This window comes from Hakea prostrata, chromosome 10 (genome assembly GCF_041222555.1).
Source record: "Hakea prostrata isolate BN-2017 chromosome 10, UWA_Hpros_2, whole genome shotgun sequence".
Taxonomy (NCBI): domain Eukaryota; kingdom Viridiplantae; phylum Streptophyta; class Magnoliopsida; order Proteales; family Proteaceae; genus Hakea; species Hakea prostrata.
The window spans coordinates 32,867,249-32,884,329 of NC_142609.1; the positions used below are offsets into that span (position 1 = coordinate 32,867,249).

At 37.4% G+C, this 17,081-nt stretch overlaps 1 protein-coding gene across 1 annotated transcript; it reads left to right on the top strand.

Annotated features, from left to right (window-relative positions):
• Positions 1-8,377: 8,377 nt before the first annotated feature.
• Positions 8,378-13,753, top strand: LOC149002530 (reactive Intermediate Deaminase A, chloroplastic-like). Its single transcript, XM_089138311.1, has 6 exons — positions 8,378-8,641; positions 9,650-9,765; positions 9,882-9,926; positions 12,641-12,714; positions 12,849-12,898; positions 13,100-13,753. The coding sequence occupies exons 1-6, from the start codon at positions 8,455-8,457 to the stop codon at positions 13,192-13,194; spliced, it is 567 nt and encodes a 188-aa protein (XP_088994437.1). The 5' UTR covers positions 8,378-8,454; the 3' UTR covers positions 13,195-13,753.
• The last annotated feature ends 3,328 nt before the right edge of the window (positions 13,754-17,081 follow it).

Genomic DNA, 17,081 nt, shown 5'->3' on the forward strand with positions numbered 1-17,081 from the left:
TCAACCATTTGTGTTTCATGGAGTAGATTGCAATTCACTCAAAACGAGAACCGAAAACAGTTGCAAACTAGAGAATTGATTTTCTACTTGTTATCCCTGCTCTTTTTTTCCCGCATTCATCGCAGGCGTGTTAATCAGCCTAGACCAGCTGCCCTTAGGGCGGGGTTTGGGTTACAAAATAATTGGCCTTAGTAGGGTCATATAGGATTTGGGTTTAGCCCTGGAGGCTGGAGCCAACTTGGCCCATCCTAACCTGACCTTCTGTTAATTTAGTCAAATTAAAATTATATAAATTGAGTTTGAATAATTATTTAGGGCCTGTTTGGTTACATGAATCTAGAGATTTTAAATCTCTGGATTCATGAGTCTGAAAATTATACCCGTTTGGTTGTAAAAATCTCTAGATTCATGAAATCTAGAGATTCACCTTTTTACACTAAAAACGTGAATCTATAGATTTATGGGTAAGGGGTGAAATCCAGAGATTTCAAAAAAGCTATACATTTGCACATTCACAAAAATCAAGTCGATCAAATAGTTTTTTAGGATGAATTTACAGTTTTCATTCCACAACCAAACATCTAATTTTATAAATTATAACTCCATAGATTTGAAATCTATAAATTTGAAATCTCTAAATATTTGAAATCTCTAGACTCATGTAACCAAACAGGCCCTTAACCAAGTTTCCAACTATCATTCTTAATGGATTAACTGGGGTTGCAAACACCAACATCGTACAACTAAGATCTCAAGAGTTTAGTTTCTGTGGTGTTACTAACCTTTATATTTTGTTTTGTTTTCAAGGTTAAAATCAAGACTAGGTCAGGGTAAAACAGGGCGATCCAATCCTATCAGGGTAAATAAAGGGGGTCGAGCTTAGAAGAACCCTAATAGGGTAGGGTTTGGATTCCTAGGGCAAGGTTGGGTTCAGGATAGCCCGACTGAACTTGGTGCATTGACACTACTAATTCTTCAGTCAAAACCTTGTTGATTTTACCTCCATTGATGCTTAGCACATTCCTTTTCTTGATAGAAGATAGGTAGTACCTTCGTAACTTCATGTAATGGATCCATCACACAAACACACATAGACTTCTTCAACACTTCTTTTTTCTTCTTTTTCTTTTTTGCCACGGGGAGGGGGGTTGAGATGCAAAAAGTTGTACACATAGGCCCAAGATTGTCAAAATGAAGCTGAATTAATTTGGTTGTGATTTAGATCTGCCGAAATATAAAATGTAATGAAATATTTTGTTGAACTAATCATCAAGACCATCTAACTTCACCAGTGTTTACTACCGGCCCCAAGCTCGAGTAAAGGAGGAGGATTGGTGTGTTAAGTCGGCAATCAGCACCCTAAAAAATCTAGCCAAACCCTTTTCATAGATTCAACTAAGGGTGTCGATTCAGTACGGTATGGGTAATTCGGTACGGTACGGTATTGAATTTGAAAACCTCATACCGAAACCATACCGTACCGAATTTATACGGTACGATATGAAAACGGTATTTTAAAAACGGTACGGTATGAAAACGGTATTTTAAAAACGGTACGGTATGAAAACGGTAATAAATCGGTAAGAAAAAACGGCACAGTTCGGTATACGGTTCGGTTTTGTTACGGTATGAAAATCGGTATAAAAATGGGAAACCTTATATCAAAAGGGATCAAAATGAATCAAAACCAACTCTCTGTTTCTACCCAATTCCCTATTCTTTTGCCTTCCTATTATTCTTTTAAAACCTTTCTTTTCATTCCCAATAACCTGCAACTACAGAATTTGCCAAGGAGAAAATGCTATTTGAAATTTTTGTACGCCATTGATTAAAAGGGAATTAATAGGTTAATTAATTAACCCTCCTCTTCAAATATATTTTTTTTAAGCTTAAGATTAATTTCATCTCATTTCAAAACTAGATTTTCCCTTTTCTGACATGTTTCTTGTGCAATGTAATGGAACATTGAGTCCCATAGATTAAACAGAGGAATATGAAAAAGCAGAACAAGGGTAGAAGATAACAAAAATCACAAATTTTAAGTTCTCCTTATTTCTTTCCAATACTTACATATTATAAGGTAAAGAATCATCTTCCTATGTCTAAATCATAAAGGAAGAGAGAAATCAGATTAAAAACAAATACCACTGCACTTCCCTAATCTAATTCCTCGAAGAAGAGTGCAAGCAGAAGTAGTTACAGGGCAAAGAAAGAAGTTAAAACTTGAAAATCAAATCAAATCAAATCTCAGAGGGGTCAAATCGAATCAAAGCCACAAGGCTCTTGTGTTTTTTCAAAATGGGTATGAGTTCCCCAGAGATATGAGCATTCACAAAGCGATCCAAACCTCCAAACGACTTCCTATCGATGAATAGATCAGGCAACTGGAGCTGATCAGCTGAGAAGAGAATTGGATTCACTGAATCAAAGAGAAAAAATTTCGATAGCATCACGGAGATAAGGATTTACCCCTGGTGTTGATTGTAGTTCTTTCTGTCGAACTACCTTCTACCACAATACTAACCACCATCTGCAAGTCTGCAACACAACTCGTAAATGCCATCCCCAGTGAATCCAACTCAAAACACATAATGGTATTCAACAGAAAGAAGATGGTAAGCTCTCCCTTGTTCGTCTCTCTTTTCTTGTTCTAGGTTTTTCTCTTTCTCTGAATTGAATTGAATATTGAAATGAAGAGATTGCAGATAGGGTTACGTTATAAGTCTAAAGTAAAACTACAGAAATAACCCCCCATATTCGGTATTCGGTATGGAAAATACGGTATTCGGTATACGGTAAAACGGTACGGTATTCGGTACATACCGACGGTATACCGCCTAAAATTGTTTTCGTACTGTACCGAATTTCAAAATTCGGATTTAGTATATACCGTACCGAATTTGAAACAGTACGGTATGGCACGGTTTAAACGGTGCGGTTTCGGTATCGGTAAACGGTTTTGGTACCGAATTGACACCCTTAGATTCAACCTTATATGATAACATTATGGCATGGGGGTAGTGATAAGTGGGCAAGGGTTAGCTAGGGTGTCCCATGTAAGCAACACGTCACATCGGCGCCCAGAAGCTATTTAAGTAGGCAAGGGTTCTCGTGTTGTGGACGAATGCGAGTAAAGAACTAGTCCAGATACGTAGGATTATATTAGCATCTTAGAACATAGGATCTTTAACAAGTAAGATCTTAGAATTGATAGATGTTATGAAGAAAATAATGATTAATATAGCTTGCATTCAAGAAACTAGATGGAAAAACTGAATAGTTAGATGACTTTAAACTTTGGTATACTAGAGATGAAACTAGTAAAAATGGAGTAGGTATAATAGTGGATAAAAATTTTAAGAATGATGTGATGGACGTTAAAATAGTGGGTGATAAGATTATTACCATCAAACTTGTAAGTTGTAATGGAGAAATAAGTTGTAGTTATTCTCCAAAAAAAGAGAGAAAGAAGTTGTAAATATAATTTGTGCATATGCAGCTCAAGTAGGATTGGATGAAAGTCTAAAGCTAGAATTTTGGGAAAATATGGATGGATTAATGCAAGGAATTCGTCAAGGGGAAGAAAAAAATATCATAGAAGGTGATTCAAATGGACATATTGAAAAATGTCAAAGAGGCTATGAAAATATACATGGATGATATAGTTTTAGAGAGAAGGATGAGGAAGGGATCTCAATTTTAGATTTGTTTTTTGTTTTTTGTCACATTCACCTAGCAGGTATCCATCCACCCGAATATCTAATGGAGTGATCCGCAACTGTAAGATCCGGTTTCATGTCACATCACATACCAATTTACATAATAACATAATTATGAGCAAGAGTAAGTCAAAAGTCCAGTATTAAAAGTAAAAATATTGTAAGTAATCAAAGGATCTCATGACCAACTGTTTAAATACTAATCCTCAAAGGAAAGGTTAAACTAGTAAGAGAAAGAAAAGAAAAAACCAAAATAAAAATAAAATACCATAAATTGGCCTAGTATAATCCTTCCAACGTTTCGATTTCTTCTCCAAGGTTTACACACTTGCATCTTAAAATCTATATCTAACTTGTAAGCCCAACGGCGAATCAAGCAGGTCCCATCATTGTTGATCGGGATCGTAATAGCACTCCATATGGGCACTCGGATCGTACCATAAGTCACAATAAGCTCCCACCGATTTCTCAATTGTACAATCAAGGGGTAATACCTCTGAACATGAACTCGAGGTCTCTTCTTCACCCGTGTAGACATCTAAACTAACAAACCACGAGGGATGAGTTCCAAAAAACTTCGTGAATCATTCAAATAAATATACATTCCATCATCCAAACATGCAGTAATAATAATTACATGTTGATATGATATGAAGTATCATGTTAATGCAATGCGATGAGATAATGCTCCTATACTCTAACCAATACAGCTTTCTATCTAGGTAGACACGCATTAAGATATAACGCTAGCCTCCTTTGGGTAGTCTCACACAGACCTCTCACGGGGTCTATTATCGACCATGGCTTGGGTATTTGATGTGTGAAGAGGATAGTTGTGTTCTTCAACAAAGTCTTTACATTCATATTGTCCATCCGTCTGTAATAATATGCTCATCTTTGCACCACAGCCAGTTCTACTTTGACGATATACTGTTCTCACTTTATCTAATTCATTCTGCTTTCCTTGTTTACTACAAATGTAAGTCCTTTGCACGATGACAGTTGGATCTTCTGTACTCTTATGGCAATAGGCTCTTCTTATACCAAACACAATATTACATTCCTATATGTTATAAAAATTATAGGCTTCTTCTTTTGACGTAAATCTCATGCCAATTCGAGACTCATGACAACTAGCCATTGCAATAAACTAGCCAACCAACCACTGAGATACAACTATAAACACAATAAAATGTGAGGAAAATTTCATTCTTCCATCAACAAATAACACACACAACAACACAATGAAAATGAAAGGTGTAAAAAAGAAAATTTGATGGAATATGACCTCTTGGTAGTTACTCTAAATTGATAAGCTATGGATAAGTTACTCCAAATATTGTGGATTATCTCTTGCTAGTTACTCTAAGCTGATAAATTATGGGACTTGGTTATTGAGAATGGCATTTGTAAGACTGAGTTGGATGCCAGGAAGTACACTTCTATGGGGTTCAACGATATACTTATAAAAGCTACAACATCTAAACTCCCAGAGTAATATCTTTATCTTTAAAGCATAACTGAAAAATGATAAAGCCTTAGAGAAACTTCAAATATTAGATTATATCATATTAATAGAGAACTATAGAAACTTGAGAGAAATTAAAATATACCATTTAATAGAAGCTTTAACCAACTTATGTAGCTTAATGAAAGTAGACAAGAAATTTATGAAGGCCTAATTTTTATTTTTTTTATTTTTTGGGGTAATCCTAATTGTAAAGCTTCACAAGATGAAAGAAAAACCATGACACAGGAAGACAAAATCAACTACAAATTTCTTCACCAGGATTTGTCAATCATGTTGCTAGTTGTGGAAGAAGGCTAGAATGATGTCTTTGGAGGGAGGATCTCTCCCCTGAACTCATTATGGCCAAAAGGGTTAACATGTAGACAATGATCCAGGAGATGGAATGGACGATGTCCTAACAAGTTGACTAACAACTTTGGACCCAAACAGGCTGTGGATGGTTCCTTTGACATGAAATCATACCTTATAACACAAAATGCTAGTCAAGTCTATCCCTTGAAAAAGAAGGAAATACTCACATTGTTCTAGCATGCTACCAATGAGATATAGCCAGGCGTAGCTTCTTTAGATTAATATACAGGTCGTCTTTATATAGTGGTAGTGCTTTTCTCACTGGCAAGGAGCAATAGAAGGCACCCAATAGAGTTGCAACGTGCCCGGTTGTTGTTAAGGCTAGCTTAGGGGAGATGAGATGGATGGGGAAGAAGAGGGTATAGAACGGAAAGATAACAAACACACTCCTCTATCAGAACATGGAACCATAATCAATAAAACAATGGTAAGCCAAATTGGAAGAGAGTTAACTTGGACTAGGGTTTTCACAAAATCCTAGTCAAGTCTATCCCTTGAAAAAGACTAGGGTTTTCACAAAAAATCACATGACAGAAGGTTACCACCTGCTATTAGCTGCACAAGACTATGTCGGATGATACATATATATGCACTAAATTAACAAAACTAAACATCATAAAACCTAAGAAATATTAGAGAACAACTACCTAGCAAGCATGTAATTTTGCTTCCATCCCATCAATGTATGCCTCAGATCAATGTAATTGAGACATGGATTTGGATAGGGAATAGGGATGACTTATGGGATGAGTGGAAAGTCCAACAACAAACACCGGCAAAGATCAGCAAGTGCATAGGCTCCTATTACATTTTGAATGCTAGTAATGAAATATCCTTAAGAAAATATTCTCTGACTTTACAATGTTTAACATCTACCAAGCCACCATAATGCTATCTACTTTCAAAATCACCATGACTTGTTTTAGTCTTGACAAGATAAAATACTACAACATGATTGTAACGCTCAAACACATGCGCACCATTGGTAGTGAAAATATCATCGAACTTTAAAAGAAATTAGGTGGATTCATAGTGGACAGAAGAAGCAGCATCATGCACTTAGACCCCATGAATTTCAAAATTTGGAAAAGTGTGAGAAACTGTGTTCACAGGGAAGCACATTCCTTCAAGATACAAGAAAGAAAAAAATTATGCACAAGATATAGGGCAAGCATTGAAGGTTTTACAGCTTACCAAGGAAGCAAAATGCAAAATCTTGTTTGCAGATGGAGTGAAGAAGAAGAAACGAAGAAAAGCCCTGTTTTTTCCCTTGATTTTGCTTGTTTGCAGGCTCTCTCTCTCAAAAATCTCTCGTTCGTAGGCTCTCTCTCTAGAAATCTCTCGTTCACAGGCAATCTCTCTCCTCCAAGTTAGGCTTGAACGAGAATGAAGAAGAAGTAAGTTTCCCACGATTTTCAGAATGTTGAGTTTGTCCTCGTCGAAAAAACTAGGATCGAAAGTTTCTCTTTCTCTATTTTGTAGGCTCTCTCTCCTTAGTTTGTTCGTCGGAAAAACCCTTCTCGTCGTCGGAAAAATCCTAGTTGCAGCCAAGGTGTGAGATTTCGCTCAAGTTCGCCGGTTCGCTACCTGGCGAACCAGGCTAACAGGCGAAATCTCGCCAAAAGTTCGCCTGAAGTCGGAGCCTGAAATCCAGCAGAGCAAGGTGGACAGTGGAGTTCGTGGAAGGGTCAAGCTTCGCCAGCTTCTTGGAAGCTCAATTGAAGGAGTTGAGAAAGGAGGATACACCGTGTCATGCAATTCTTCAAGAAACAAGCCATAATGCATCTTTATGGGTACTGAATCTGAATTAGAGATTGCAGAGAAGGCTGCTGAAGATTTCCGGAAGGAAGGGAAGAAAATCCAGGTAGTCTCCCTCATAAGCTGTGAAGCGTGTGATTCAATCTCTGTCTTCCAAGTCTGAAATTTATGTACAGTGATTTATGTCAGGGAACCCCTGAGCTTCACCTAAATCACACACTTGATTTCGGAGATCCCTTGCGAAAGGCAAAACCCTCAAGCCCATACTTGATCGCTTGCTCCTCGCCCTGCTGGGGACTGATGCTTCAAGCCGATAGTTGTCAGTTTCTCCGATTTTATTCATCAGAAAGTCCACGAAAGAGTCGTCCACGAATTTCGAGAGCCATTCTAGTTCTTCAATGTCATCGTTCTGCAACAAGGAAGAAAGAGAAACATTAACTTGCAAGAACTGAATCGCATCTTGATTGTGAATTTCTGATAGTAGTGACAGTATAATACATACGGGAATGCAGAGTTCGTCGGTGAAGTTCCTCCACTTCCGGTAATTATGACGACACTGACTCCAGCCTGGAGCATAAGACCTGCAAAGTTCGCTAATCTTTCCCTGGTTCACTGGAAAATCGGGCGATTTTTCGGCGAGTTCAAGAAATTCGTTTTCGGCCCTTGTTTTATATCACTCATCACTGACATTACTAAAAGTCGGCAAAATTTCGCCGATTTTTGGCAATATGTTTTACCCTGGTCGCAGCTCACTCAGAGATCTCTCTTTCTCTCTTCTCTTATATTGTTTTTCAAAGAATGTTGAAAACTTGAAATGTTTGAATGTTTCGATTCGGTCTAAATTTGAGCCGGTTTGATTTGAAATGTCTTGATCCGAACCGGTTTACCTACTTAAAACACTCAAACTTCAAATGTTTAATATCAACAGTTGTAATTTGTTGTTATTTGCTAACTCAATCTGAGCCGTTCGAAGCTCAGTGCGCACTGAACGCGCAGCAATGAAGCAAAATTGATTTTTTCGAGACTATTCACAAGAGACTTCTCTTTCCCCTACAGTCAGCTCCCGAAACAAGAATTACAGGGAGAGTAAACGCAATGGCGTTGAGCGCTGCAGGATCGATGTCAGTGCCGTCTGCGGCGGTGGAGCTGCGGACAATGCGAACTCAGGCTCCGCTCTCAGGCGATGGCTGCGCTTCTCTTCCGGGCTTCAGCTTGTGGCGCTTTTCAACATCCTTTCGGTCGCGGCAGCGCTTTTCTTCTTTGAGAATCACTACTAATGCCAGTTAAGTCTTTTCCTTTTTAAATAGATCCCTGCATTCAATCTTGTATATTCATTACTCGTCTCTTCCTCGATCGCCCCCCTTTTTTCTTCTGATAATCTGAGATTAAATGTGTTGCTTCGTTCATTATGCATTAGTTTGTAATTAGAAAGAGATGTGAAATGGTATTTAATCTCTAAACATTTCTGAAGTTGAAGTTCTCTGTTCTGGGGTCATGGGTTCTCCCTGTCACCTGTGACTCTAGGTTGGTAAGGAAGACTGATTGACTTCGGCTTCTTTGATCGCCATAAACAGTAGGCCATCTTTCCACTTTGTAGAAATCATAAAATGTGTGTTTGTTTTTAGCTTGTTGCTGATTGTTTGGATCATCAGGTAGCTGAACCCTCAGAACCTTGATTCTCTCATCCATTATGTAAATGCCCTACACCTTATTAGCTGCGTTAAGTGGGTGATGGTCACAAAGCTTCCATATGTTACTTGTGCCCTACATTAACTGTCTCTTTTTTCATTTGAATTTTCAATTACTGGTGTATTTCCCCCTTCCCCTCTTTCTTCTTTTAGGTTTATTTATGTATGAGCAATTTAGGTAGAGGTTTTCTAAACTAAGAAGCATGAAAGGAGTAGAAGCAAACTAGCAAATCTGAAAACAAATTTACACTAACCAGAACTGTCCAGTTCATACTTCAAACTCACTTCAAAAGGACCTAGTTGGATTTTTAGTGTTGCTACACTAACAACAATGACCTAGTAGTCGCAAATTGGTAGGAAAACAATTGAGACAAGGATGTTAAATTCTGTAGGGGATGGAAATGTAGTATATGGACTTCTGGAAGCTGGGATCTGGATTGTAGGCCATGAACTAGACTCAAAGACTGAAACTACAAAGATGTGCCTGAAAAATTCTATCCTTGGGATTAAATAGGATTAAAACATTTTAACTGGACTAGAATTGATCTCAGAATCCCCTCCTATCCCTGTGACTGCCTGATAGGCCTTGTTTGTATTTTTAGGTTTAAAGGAGGCTGTTCAAACAGAAAAGGCACCTGCAGCATTGGGACCATACTCTCAGGCCATTAAAGCCAATAATATGATCTTTGTGTCTGGTTGTCTGGGTCTTGTTCCAGAGGTTCCCAATCAAACTTAGTCTCCTTTTTTCCTTAATTCCATTTATAAATCTATTAGTCCTTACTGTTTCTGCATATGTTGCTGTGCTAATGAGTGCCTTCTGGAATTCAAATGCAGACTGGGAAATTCGTCTCAGATGGTGTGGAGGAGCAGACAGAGCAGGTAACTAGATGTACTTTGTGACCTGCACTCAAGAGTTGGTAAATAATGCCTGAGTGTGGTTTGGGGGTGGGAGTGAGGATTGGGTTGGTGGGATTCTCCCGATTGTTAAGTTTATATGCTCTATGTTTTAAGTTCAAGGACCTTGTTCTGAATCTGCAGTGAAAATTAATGCTTGGTGTATATTAGGTGTCTGGTTGTGAATCCCCTGCATAAATAGGTTACCTGATTGGAAGGCCAGAATGTTTAGCCACTGAGATGAAGTGTTCTCTTCTTACCCTATTTGCTACTGTTTTGTGATGATGATATTTGCAAGCAAGTTTTTGATGCAATGGACAATATAACTCTTCAAATTTCACTTATAACCATCTATGTTACATGATGGAAGGGCCGTCAATTTCAGGCTTTGGTGCATGCATTTAATGACTAGCTCTTTAATCTATGTGTATAGTGATGATTGATGACTTCGAATATCTGGACATTCTAGTACAGGATGTATGCCCTTCACAGCAGTCCTACCCGTACAATTTACTGCATCTTTTAAAAAACAAATACAACATTTTAATTTCTCTCAATTTAGTGGGGTAGAAAAATTTTACTCATCTTGGAACTTGATAGTGGCTACTAGTGCATTCCATGTAAAGTACAACCATGCATGGAATCTTGGACTGTTGGATAGTAGTTACATCAAGCCTGTTATGTTTAAACAATGCATTTTAAGTTGATATTCTCCTTGAAAATCTGACCAGGTTCTTTTGAGTTAAGAGTTTTTTTCATGCCTAAGTGGGCTTATAATTCTTGATTGCCACTTAAATGGGCAAAATTCCATGGTGCCCACCTTTTGCTTTTTGCATAATTCCAATTTACCTACTGTTAGTGGTCAAAAGTTTGATTGTTAGTTTTGTTGGTCTAGTGACTAGAATACCTCTGTAGTAATAAAATGATTAAAATGCCTTCATATTACTTTCCCTCCCATTTGCTGTGTCTTCATGAAGCTTCTCTGACCTTCAACAATAAACCAACGGCGGCAGACGAGGGAACACTGCTTGCGGTCACCAGAACTGACTGGAAATTGTAAGCCAAACACTCGTCAGGAAGACCGGAGATGCAGTTGCAGTGGTTGTTCCCCTGTAGATCGATATCCACGTCCACATCTACATCCACAACATCAACATTGCCTCCCGGCATCGGAGAAATCAAAGTTGTGGAGTTTCTGTTCCTGCAGCGATGATAATCGAAATTACTAAACTGGCAGCTGGACACTGCTGCGACTTCGGCAGTCAAAGCCGACTGACCCATCCACAAAGATACAAAACAAACCTAATCTTTAAATCAATCTCAGGCAGAGCAAGATGAAAGGGGAAAAGCGAAAGTGGTAGTGATTTCCAGTTTCCTTGTGATTGTCAATCTTTGATCATGTTATTACTTATAAACTGATATTGTGGAAGAGATAAGAAAGATTCCTTTTTTAAAACTCGAGTTCGATTCGTGGAAATTGGAAAAAATGCAGCTGTCTTTGACCCTGTTCTTTCAGTCCGTTTTCAAGAGATCTATAGGTCTTATTCTCAGTCTTTTGAGATTCTCAGACAACTGAGCAACAACTCCAACCTTTGAGTTCTTGATTCTTCCAGCATCATCATCAATCTTCAAGGAGGAAGTATCACTAGAGCTGCAATCATTCATGGCCCTGTCTGGAGGAAATTCTGCTCCATCATGTGCATTAAGAAGCACACAATAACCATGATTGGTTTCTGTCAAAACCTGCAGTGAAGAATATAATCTTACAATCTTATGATGAACTACAGAACACTTCCTAAGAGAATATAAACCTGTTCTTGGGAAGAGCTTCAGCAGGAAATTAAGAGAAGTAAAAGAAAAGCAAACCAAAGTACACAAATCTCAGTTGATCTGGCCAACAGAGTATTGCAAAAAAACAAGAAAAAAGCGACCCGAACATGAAGATTTCTCAAACAGAGGATCCGTTTTCTGAGGTTTGAGAATTTCACTGCTCTAAAATCCTGTGAATGTTAAACCACTTAACCGCCATGTTGCTGTTTTTTCAGTTCAGCTGATGCTCAGAAGATATCTATTGAGAACAGCAAGTATCTTGGAGGTTCATAGGTTAAAACCTCTTGCCTTGTCGCCGGTAGGGGAGGGGTGGTGGTTGCTGGCGGTGGTGGAGTTTCTGGCGAAATATAGGAAGGAGATGGCTTAAGGCTAGGGGTTGGGTCACTTGAGTGAGAGGGGATTTTAGTCATTTTACTAGGACTGGGGTTCCTTAGTCACTTGCCAATAAAAATAACAGTCAAACCTTTGACCACTAACCGTGGATAACTTGGAATTATGCAAAAAGCAGAAGGTAGGGCCACTTAAGTGGGTGTCATGGAATTTTGCCCACTTAAGTGGGCAGTCAAGAATTATAGGGCCACTTAAGTGGGCGCCATGAAAAAAACTGAGTTAACATGCAGAATTCATATGTAATATGAAACAGTGTCATTTATGTTAATCCTTATTAGCCATTTCCTGTTTATAAGGTTTATCATTCTCTGTGTCATTGGTGTTCCTTTCTTTTTCTTTTCTTTTTTTCTTTTTTTTGGGGTTTGTTCATTTTGTTGTTGTGTTTCGGTAGAAATGTCTCATGTTATTCATGGTTGCCCCAACCCTGAACTCGCTTGTGTACTACTGTCTTACAGTTTGGTGGGTTGGAAATTGTACAGGTTCTCAAGAACATGGGGGAAATACTGAAAGCTAGTGGTGCTAGTTACTCTTCAGTTGTTAAGACAACGATTATGTATGAACATTTCATTGCTTTCTTCTTGATCGTGATAACATCAACCCTGACAAGATAACAACTGAGAACATAAAATCTTGTTGAAACAAATACCCTTTATGCTCACAGTTTTCTTTGAACTGTTTTTACTACAGGTTGGCAGACTTGAAGGATTTCAAGAAAGTGAATGAGATCTATGGAAAATGTAAGTCCTACTGATTCGAAGTTCTTCCCCTTTTCTCCCCTCCTTACCGTCCACCTGAGTTAAAAGATAAAAAGCAAAACAAGAAAGTCTAGTAGGAATCTTTCATCAAAATGGAAGTTTTAGAGTAAGCTCTGCAAGTTTAATGCTGGATCCTGCAGTTGCCAATCTGTATTCCTTATTTCTCTCAATGTTGTGATGCAGATTTCCCATCCCCTGCACCGGCACGTTCGACATACCAAGTTGCAGCATTGCCATTGAATGCAAAGGTTGAGATTGAATGCATTGCAGCTTTATAGTTGGGTATGGTTGATAGTCCAACTAAAGCTTAAGGCTGACCATGACCATCTTGGAGGAACTCTGTTTTTGGTTGACCTTCATGTTAGACTACTTGGATAAAAATGAAGTCTTAATTGCCTTTCTTTGTGTCTGTTATATGTGGGTACTTAATGCTAGACTATTGCCGTTGGGTCTTCTTGTAAGGTTGGAATTAGTCTGATTTCTCTTTATAATGACTCGTGAGCTAATTTACTTTAGGGAATTATAAATTTTGAATATCATTAGATTCTTTTTTTCAGTCAGACATGACCATGAAACCCATTTGGACATGTATGAGTGAAAGGAAACTGTCTAGACTTATTGTGGAGCTTCTCATGTTTTCTCATGACCAAAGAAACCCATTTTGACATTTATGAGCATGGTTAAACCATATTCCATGATATAATGTGATATTAGTTGATATGCATTCACATTGGTTATAGCTGATATGATACACATTTGTATGTCTTTTTCTTTTTCTTTTTTCTTGAAGGGCACATATTGAATTGAACCAAGACGTCGGTCAGCATGATACAATACTTGATATGAGACGATATATCTCTTACAATTATACAGAAATGATACTCGATGTTGATACTTTAAACCTTATGTATGGGCAATAGAACCAATCGAGGTTTTTTAAGTGGATTTTGATTTATTGAAGAGAATAACTCATTTCACGCATGGAGAGGTCTTTTACACGTGGCCCAAATATTTGCTATGAGTCTTTTAAACATTATACGAAGTTGAACAAATCATGATCCACTTCCATTGAAAATCGAAAATTTTTTGAAGGCATCAGTTTATTTTTATTTTTCTCTTAAAATTTCACCTTTGATTTTATTCTTTAAATTATCTCTTATTTTCTAGATAAATTATTTTAATTTAAGTGACATAAATTAGAATTGATTCTAATGGATTTCGACTCGACGTATATGTTTTTATTTTTAAGTAAATTTCAGTGGCACTCCAAAATGTAGGCCTTAAAACACTAGCACCCCACTTTATGTATGAGAAACACAAATACTCTAAAATTAGATTTTCATTAGGTACATTAGTTTAATTTGTCATTGAAAACCATTAAATCACTGTTTATTTCCTTTCAATCCCAAAAACATCTCAAATAATTAGTGATTTAACAGTTTTTAGTAACAAATTGGACTAATGTGTCCAATGAAAATTCAATTTTAGGTGTTTATTTTTCAAATAAAAAATGGGGTGTCAGTGCTTTAAGGCCTCCATTTTAGGGTGTCGGTGCAATTTGCTCTTCTTATTTTTTATAACCACGACATACATGTTATTGAGTTCAACGGAAGGGAACTCAATTTTTTTTTTTTTTTTTAAACTTTTTCCTTATTTTCTAAAAAATGAAATTTTGTAATCATAAGCTTTGTAACTTACCATATTTAGTGATGATATATTTTACATGAAATCTTTATATGATACTAAATATTGAATGAAAATTAAAGTGAATATCAATGACCAAATATAGTATTTGGCAGTGAATCAAGTTTTTTTTCGCTAAAAGGATCATTATATTAAGCGAAGAAGAAATATTAAAAATACATCTGTTAATGACTAAAATGGTCATTCTATATCTCCCGGTTTGAACCAGCAGTTGCACGATCCGACCAGGTTCGATACTTTGTAGAGTTCGACCAGGCGGTTCATGGTAAGACCGACCAGAGTGATAAACAGCATCCACCTAACAGGATAAGAAACCTCACAAGGGTAAAGTCCTACCGACCAACAACCACAGAGAAGTTCCAGTTAGGTTAAAGAACTCTCCCAAAGAGTTACTCTCCTATGGCAACTCTCATTAGAGTCATATTCCAAATATAACTCCATCACTATACTCTATATAAACACCTCAGGTAAAACACTATGAGGCAAGTATTCATATTTTGAGTGATCAATTACTTGAGTTCTCCATTGAGTAGTTGAAATCTTATTATTGGTACTGACTTGTTCGTCGGAGATGTACCTCGACCCCCCAAGGTCGAGCTCGTATCTCGCAGGTTCATGACAGGGAAGGACGAGCGAGATTCCGTATCAACAACATCAATTAATAACTTATAAGGAACTAACCTCCCTAACCCGCAACAATTGTTGCCCCCAATACACCCTTACTCACTTGGTTCCTACTCGATTAGAAAACCACTAACTCATAAAACGAAATCTAGGACGTCTAGAGACATCCACATCAAGTTCATTAAGGATTAAAGCTGACCAATGAATGTTAATATTAGAAGTTCCTGTCCTAGCTGCCGAATTTGCCAAAAAATTTGCCACTGTATTAGTTTTACAATAGCAATGTGAAATCTTCTAATTTATAGTCAACAAATATTCTTGTAACTCTCTCCACATATGAAAGATATACCAATGTATTTTCTTTTGCTATATTAAAGTCACCATAGCTTTTGAATCACTTTCTACCCAAAGCTTTGTAATTTATAAATGCATTGCCCAATGTAATCTGTGAATGAAAATTTCCAATTCAGCCTCAAAGTTGGTTTTAACATCTAAAAAGATACTGAAATTGAAAACCACCACATCAACTTCATTTCGAATCAAGTTGGCATCTCTTTTTCATTGGTGAATGGACGCAAAAGATCTGGGCAATGGGACCATTAGGATTACCAACAGAATTGTTGCCATTTTCCAATATTCAAGAATTTTGTTTGGACTTATTCTATAATTCCCGCTTTGATAAAATGATGTTAATGCGGCTAGTTCCATAATAATCATAACTTGTTATAGTATTTGGAAGACTCATGATGGTATTCTTTTTAGGAATGATCAACCTAATCCTAAAAAGGTTTTGAACTACATAAACTTATGGTGTCATGATTTACAGCTACAACCACCGCCAAGGTGATCCACCTTCAATAAACACGACCGAAGAAAACAGTGATGTTTTTTATTCCCTCCTTCAAACAATCTTGCCACAAGGACGTACAATATTCTTTTGTGCATTTGTGATGCATAATTCGACCCAGGAGGTTGGGTCTTGCTAGGGAATCATCTATCAAGGGCGGCTGATCTATTGTTGGAATGACATCTATGTTGGTTGCACATTTAATATGGCTATTGCTAAAGGACTAGCTATCAAATTGAAAATGGCTCTTCACTATGCACTTCAGATTGATTCAATTTGGACCAACTGGGAGCAAATTAAGGACTTCTTATTAGTACCTCACAAACTGTGACCGCAGGATTCAATCCAGGAACTCCTATTATTAGCTTCCAATATCGATGAGGTCTCAATCGAAATTCCTGGAAAATGTGATCTTTTAAATGTGTGTGTTAAACTAGTTGTGAGGTCATTAGGGAATACGTGTCCTAGAATTTAGGACAAATTGTCATATCTCCTTAACCTGTAATTAGTTCTTACTACTTGTACCCAAAAAAAAAAAAAAAAAAGGAAAAAAAAACTTTAAAAGAAAAAAAAGAAAAAAAAAAGACCAAATATAGAATAATTTGGAATTAGTCATTTGATTACATAAAGTAATAAATATAAATGGTCACTAAAGGTTCTACTCTAAGTATGAAAAAAAAAAAATTTTTTAACCAATGGGGGTTGGTCCAAGTGGTAAGCAACTTGGTTCGCTTAAGTAAGGTTCCAGTATCGAATCCTTGTGGATGCAAAAAATTCCCGTTGGGAGACTCACCCACCACAGCCAGGTGTGCGACGCGGGTCGAACCACCGGTTAATAAACCGGGGTAGGCGAACCAAAAAAAAAAAAGTATGAAAATTTTCCTTCTTAAGTGGAACGATCATCAATGCAGGGTTGCTCGAATGGTGAGACCAACACTTCTTGGTGAAGAGGTTGTGAGTTCGACTTTTTGACAGTATATGTAATATCCC

Excerpts from the sequence above, each read along its gene's own strand:
- LOC149002530 (XM_089138311.1), top strand. The coding sequence starts at position 8,455 with ATGGCGTTGAGCGCTGCAGGATCGATGTCAGTGCCGTCTGCGGCGGTG. Across the intron at positions 9,927-12,640 it reads TGGAGGAGCAGACAGAGCAG|GTTCTCAAGAACATGGGGGA; the intron begins GTAACTAGATGT and ends GAAATTGTACAG. Across the intron at positions 12,715-12,848 it reads GTTGTTAAGACAACGATTAT|GTTGGCAGACTTGAAGGATT; the intron begins GTATGAACATTT and ends TTTTTACTACAG.